This window comes from Myotis davidii, unplaced genomic scaffold (assembly GCF_000327345.1).
Source record: "Myotis davidii unplaced genomic scaffold, ASM32734v1 scaffold921, whole genome shotgun sequence".
Taxonomy (NCBI): Eukaryota; Metazoa; Chordata; class Mammalia; order Chiroptera; family Vespertilionidae; genus Myotis; species Myotis davidii.
Window position 1 is genome coordinate 17,633 of NW_006291191.1, and position 6,108 is coordinate 23,740.

The 6,108-nt window shown below is 57.8% G+C and overlaps 1 protein-coding gene across 4 annotated transcripts in view; it reads left to right on the forward strand.

Annotated features, from left to right (window-relative positions):
- Positions 1 to 6: 6 nt before the first annotated feature.
- TRIP10 (thyroid hormone receptor interactor 10) overlaps positions 7 to 6,108 on the forward strand; it is a 19,344-nt gene continuing 13,242 nt past the window's right edge. For 2 of the 4 annotated variants that reach the window (XM_006764325.1, XM_006764324.2), the window contains exons 1-11: positions 7 to 88; positions 1,227 to 1,342; positions 1,427 to 1,483; positions 2,439 to 2,586; positions 2,663 to 2,725; positions 2,997 to 3,101; positions 3,195 to 3,323; positions 3,865 to 4,011; positions 4,124 to 4,318; positions 5,327 to 5,494; positions 5,755 to 5,864. In XM_006764325.1, the coding sequence (XP_006764388.1) occupies positions 65 to 88; positions 1,227 to 1,342; positions 1,427 to 1,483; positions 2,439 to 2,586; positions 2,663 to 2,725; positions 2,997 to 3,101; positions 3,195 to 3,323; positions 3,865 to 4,011; positions 4,124 to 4,318; positions 5,327 to 5,494; positions 5,755 to 5,864 (1,262 nt within the window). In that variant the 5' untranslated portion in view covers positions 7 to 64. The remainder of the gene's footprint in view (positions 89 to 1,226; positions 1,343 to 1,426; positions 1,484 to 2,438; positions 2,587 to 2,662; positions 2,726 to 2,996; positions 3,102 to 3,194; positions 3,324 to 3,864; positions 4,012 to 4,123; positions 4,319 to 5,326; positions 5,495 to 5,754; positions 5,865 to 6,108) is intronic. The other 2 variants (XM_006764326.1, XM_015564343.1) reach the window with 2 other exon arrangements.

A 6,108-nucleotide genomic window follows, 5' to 3' on the forward strand; every position in this document is an offset into this window, starting at 1 on the left:
GCGGAGGGGGGGGGCGGCGGGGACCGGGGGCGGCGGCCTCGGTGGCGGCCTCGGCGGGAGCAGCATGGATTGGGGCACCGAGCTGTGGGTGAGTCCCATCGGCCTGACTCCAAGCTCTTACCTTCCTGGGGTCCAGACGCACCCCTTTGCCCCTGCAGTTCCTGAGCCGAAGCTCCACGCTTTCCCTTCCACCGATCCCTGTCGTCCCCGCTCCGCCCTCTCTCGGAGTTTCCCGGGACGTCTCAGGAAGCTCGGGGGCAAGGGGCGGCCTTGCAGGTGCGGCGTCGGGAAACTGAGGCACCGGGTTCAGAGTGAGGAGGAGGACGAACTCCTAGGACCAGGCCGGGGCGGCCGAGCGAGGTCACCTATTTTGAGCACCCTGGCTGGGCGGGCGGCTTATCTTACGGCCCCTGGGTTCCTGCCCGCCGCCCGCCTGTCCGCCTGGTGAGGGGGAGGGGACCCTCTGGCCACTTTCAATCCCACGTGGGACTTAGACGTCCTGACTGCCCTTTGCGTCACCTCCAATCAACACCTAGGGGCTAGGGACGTTCTAGTGGGGGAAGGGGCTGTGAGGCTTGGCCGCCTCTGTTCCAGGCACAGGGAGGGGCCCTCCCCAGGCAGCCTCTAACCTCAGTTCTGGAAGCCCCAGGAATTCCCCCCTAATTCTAGCCGGGACCTCCGACCCCTCCTCCTTCTGGAGGCGGTGGCATCTCTGGCTTCCCGGGTGCAGCGAGGTAACTACATTGCCCCCTCCTCAACTCTGGGATTTCTTTTGGAGGTGCACAGGAATTCGTGCGGGAAACGGAGTACATCGGGGTGCCTGCCCTTTGGCCATTCTGCCCCTCCTAACCCCCAAGACGCAGGGAACCCGGCCCCTTTAGCCCTGACTCACGCCGGGCCTGCCGGATTTTCCGGAATCCGGGGGGATTAGGGGAGTCGGAGCAAGGGGAGTGGCCCTACCCCATTCCACACCCCTCTTGGCTGTCCTGAGACGGAGACCCTGTCGTCGTCCGGCTGGGGCCCCGCCCCTGTTCCCTGGCCCTTCCCGGGAAGGGGAGGGGGTTCCCGCTGGTTTCCTGCCTCCCCCCGCACCTCCAGCGGAGTCGAGCCGGGGCGGGTCCGGGAAGCCACTCCTTCTCGGAGGGAGCTCAGAGCCTTGAGGTTCCCTGGTATCTGGCTGCGGGGTCTTGACCCGGTCCTCCCCCACCCTCCCATCCTCCCGTCAGGATCAATTTGAGGTGATAGAGCGGCACACGCAGTGGGGGCTGGACCTGTTGGACAGATATGTGAAGTTCGTGAAAGAGCGGACAGAGGTGGAGCAGGCTTACGCGAAGCAGCTGCGGTGAGACCCTAGGGTGGACAGGCCCTGGGGCGAGGGTGCAGTTGGGGGGCTGCGGGCTCAGCCTTCCTGCCTCTCTCCCCCTAGGAACCTGGTGAAAAAGTATCTGCCCAAGAGACCTGCCAAAGATGACCCTGAGTCCAAGTAAGGATGGAGAGAGGGTATGGGCTAGATTGGGGACAGTGGGGGCGGAGGAGGCGGGGGAGCCAGGGGGCTTTTGTCTGGCTTTCGCTCTGGTAGCTGAGTCACTCAATCAGATCCCTCACTTGTTATCTAGATTCCCACCTAGAGTTAAGGGTATATAGGCCCTGGCCACTGTGACCCAAAAAGGGGAGGGTTCGATTCCTGTCTCTCTCTCTCTAAAACCAATAATAATAATAAAAAAAAGCATAGGTACAGGCTCCAGAGTACCAGGGTTGCAATCCTAAATCCACTACTTTCTAGCAAACTGCCTTCGGCAGTTGACTCAAGTTCTCTGCTTCCATTTTCCTCTACCTATTAAATGGGGGAGGCTCCAGCAGTTAGTAAGTGAGTGACTCTGGGCAAGTGACTTAAGTTTTGTGCCTCGGTTTTCTTCATCTGTGGAATGGGCATGATGACCATGACCTTGTGGGGGGCTCACATGAAGACTAACTGAAGGAATGTGTTAGAACAGTGTCCAGCCCATATGGGTCTCTTGTTCGGAACCCAAAAGTTTCGAGAAATCAGAAGTTTTTCTGGTAACTTATTTGGAGGCTACCTCTGATCTGAACTCACTTGATGTGGATCGGGTTCATTATGGGCTTGGTTTTTATCCCACTTAGTATGACTATTAATACTTCTTTCTGCAAAAATACTTCTAGTGTTTGGTTACAGGATGTTGTCCCTGACCCCACTGGGATGATAGACAAAAGGTGGTACAAGCATTGTATCTCCTTTCTAAAACCCAAAATATTCCGAGTCCCGAAATGCATCTCACTCAAGCAAGGGGTAGGGGTGGGGGACATAGGCCAGAATTTGTCACCACTTCAGGAGTGAATGTCTCGGGTCTTCCCCTTTCTCTTGTGGCGTTGGGTCCAGGGGTCTGACCTCTGGCTCGCTGCCCCCTCTCTCCCCGGAGGTTCAGCCAGCAGCAGTCCTTTGTGCAGATTCTCCAGGAAGTTAATGACTTTGCGGGCCAGCGGGAGCTGGTGGCTGAGAACCTCAGCGTCCACGTGTGTCTTGAGCTGGCCAAATACTCGCAAGAGATGAAGCAGGAGAGAAAGATGGTGAGTGGCCTCCTCCCTGGGTCTTCCCGAGGGCCCTGTCGTGACCCGGGTGAGCCTGTCCCTCTTCTTCCCACAGCACTTCCAAGAAGGACGTCGGGCCCAGCAGCAGCTGGAAAGTGGCTTCAAACAGCTGGAGAATGTGAGTTTGTGGGTGTGGATGGTGGCTCTGGTCCCAGGGAGCAGGGCGAGGGTTGCTGACCCACAGAGCCTTTTGTCTGGCTAGAACCTCTCCCCTTCCTCCCCTCTCTCCGCCACCCCCCCCCCCGAAAGGTTCCCCGAAAGGTTTCCAGAATGCCCGTTGCCCCCCATTTTCTGGGTGACTTCCTGCCAGCTGCTGGACTCTTGGCTTCCCATACCCCCTTGCCATCGGGGATGGCAGCTCCTTCATTCTGGTTCTGTCCACCACGCAGAGTAAGCGTAAATTTGAGCGGGACTGCCGGGAAGCCGAGAAGGCAGCCCAGACCGCAGAGCGGCTAGACCAGGATATCAACGCCACCAAGGCGGACGTGGAGAAGGTGCTTGTGGGGTCTGGGGCAGGCTTAGAGGTTGGGGTGGGATGGGGTCAGAACCTGCCAGTGACTGACCCCCCCCACCTTGATCTTCCTCAGGCCAAGCAACAAGCCCATCTTCGGAGCCATATGGCAGAAGAAAGCAAAAATGAGTACGCAGCCCAACTACAGCGTTTCAACCGAGACCAGGCCCACTTCTATTTTTCCCAGATGCCTCAGATATTTGATGTGAGTGTTCCAAGCCCCCACTTTCCCTCCCCCTCCCCCCAAAAAAACCCCACTGTTAACCATCTCCTACACATTTGTCAAAACCCCAGCTGCAATGTCCTAATCTCTAAACTGAAAGGGGTTTTAGAAACAAATAGTAATAGTGAGCTCTGCCCTCACTCACGCTTTCCTTCTACCAGGGATGTCTTCCTTGTCTCTTGAACATCCTGTTCATTTTTCTAAGCCCCAGCTCTAACAACCCCTCTGAAACATCTTGAATTTTCCCCTCTCTTTTTTCAGCCTATATTCCACTCTTTTGTCCTAATCCTGGGATTGGCAGTATCTGTGCTGGGTCTGCTTTTCCTTCAAAGCCCTGGCTCCATTGCCACCTCCTTTGAGAAGCCTTTCTTTACTCCCTGGGTGGGGTGGGGGTGGGGGTCGGGAGGGGTCCTTAAAGTCCCCTCTGAAACCAACCTGGCCCCTTATCTCTCCCTTGACCACCTTGGGTTGGAAGTATCTGTGCTCCAGCCCCTCCATTAGCACCCCTGCCTTGTCCCTGTAGAAGCTACAGGACATGGATGAGCGCCGGGCCACCCACTTGGGGGCTGGGTACGGGCTGCTGTCAGAGGCGGAGCTGCAGGTGCTTCCGATCATCACCAAGTGTTTGGAGGGCATGAAGGTGGCTGCGGCTGCTGTGGACAGCAAGAATGTGCGTGCCTGGTCCTGTACCAGTGGGTTGTGGGGTGGGCAGGTGGACGCTGAAGTTAGGCACCTGGTCTGACTTCCGACTGCCCTTCCCCCTCCCCATGTCCTACCTGCAGGACTCCCAGGTCCTAATTGAGCTGAACAAGTCAGGCTTTGCCCGCCCGGGCGACGTGGAATTCGAAGACTTCAGCCAGCCCATGAACAGAACGCACTCGGACAGCAGCCTGGGCACCCCCTCCGATGGCCGGCCTGAGCTGCGAGGCCCAGGTCGTAGCCGTGCCAAACGCTGGCCCTTTGGCAAGAAGAACAAGGTGGGGGCCAGGGCTCTTGGGGAGGGGGTGTGAGTGAGTGGGGACAGCGGTGTGTGGGGGGGGCACTGAGTCAGCCCCAGCCGTTGGAACGCTGAGTCCTGGGCAGGAATTTTCCTCTTGGCTGCTGGCCCAGGCTAGAGGGAAAGCGGTGATTGGCCTGCAAGTCCCCTGAGGCCGACAGGGGGCCAGGAAGGGAGGGTGGGTGGCTGTGGTGTGTGTCTGCTGCTTCTTGGGATGCTAGGAGGAGACCTGCTTGTGGGATTTAGGGCTGGGTGAGGGCTCAGATGCTGGCCGTGGGGACTCCCCCTGGTCTCTTTCCATCCCACCCATGGGGCTGGGTCCCGACCTTCAGGATAGTTTTTTCTTGGGACTTTTGGTTTTCAATGTCAAGAACATACTTGGACACTGCTGGTTTATAGCTGCTACAACTGCCCTCTCCGTAGTTTATACTTTGGCCCTTGATACCCCACTTCAGTGTATAAATTATGTCCCCCCTACCCAGCGGAAACCCCCCCTGTAACCCTCTGATATTTCATGCCTTTGACCCTTCTCTGAGCTTGCCCTTGGCTCCTGTCGCCCCATACCTCTATGAGACCTTGATTTCTGCATGCACCTCCCTCCATGTTGTGGACTGTGAGCCCAGAAAGCTGGGGGTGGGGGGCAGACACTTGGGCTTCCCTGTGCCCTCAGACCCCATCCTAGGTACTGGGTATGGGATGCAGGGGCTGTGGGAGACATTGGGGGAAGGAGGGGTCTCGCCTTCTGGCTCACAGTCTAATGCCACCTGCCACCTCCCAGACTTTTGTGTTGTTCTTTGCATGCATTTTCTGTGTGTGATTGTGCATCTTGAGTTGTGGTTTTCTTACCGTTTTTTTTTCTTTTTTCCATTTCGTTTTTTCCTTTATTGCATCCCTCCATCGGTCCATATTGTACTCGTTCTCTATATTCTACACCCTCCCCCCCTTACCCCACCCCACCACACACCTCCTCCACGGTCCCCACCGGTAGCCGCATCCCCAACCCCTCTCCCCCCTGGGAGGCTCCCTGCCCTCGGCATTGCCTAATGGACCCCCATCCCCCCGCTCCGGCCTCGACCCCTTGGCCATACTGAGTGAGCTCAGTAAGTCAGTCAAACCGCGGCTAGCATCCTTCCGCAGCTTTCGAGGCAGCCGTGGGGTAAGTGAGGCCTCCAGGAGAGGAGGAGGGCGCTCCCAGCCTGCCCAGCGGCCGGGAGGCGGGACCCTGGGCTCGCTTCCTGCTGCAGGCTGGACCCACTCCTCCCATTGCGTGACTCGGACCTGCTTTGCTCAGTGCATGGCCTTGCCCCCCAGGAACCTTGGGTGGGGCGGAAGGTGGACCTGGTGTGTCTTATGAGTGTCCTAGAGTCTGGAAGTTCACACTCCACAATCCCAAATCAGCTCTCTTTCTGCCTGCAGACAGTGGTCACTGAGGATTTTAGCCACTTGCCCCCAGAGCAGCAGAGAAAGCGGCTTCAGCAGCAGCTGGAGGAGCGTAATCGTGAACTACAGAAAGAGATTGACCAGAGGTAAGGGAGAGGGAGGCAGGTAGAGGGGAAAGTAAAACAGTGAAGACAGCCCTTGCCGGTTTGGCTCAGTGGGTAGAGCCTCGGCCTGCGGACTGAAGGGTCCCGGGTTCGATTCCTGGTCTGGGGCTCGTACCCCGGTGGCTCCTCCCCAGCCAGGCCCTAGTCGGGGCTCAAGCCGGAGGCAACCATCGATGTGTTTCTCTGATATAGATCTTCTTCCGTCTCTCCCTCTCTCTCTAAAGTA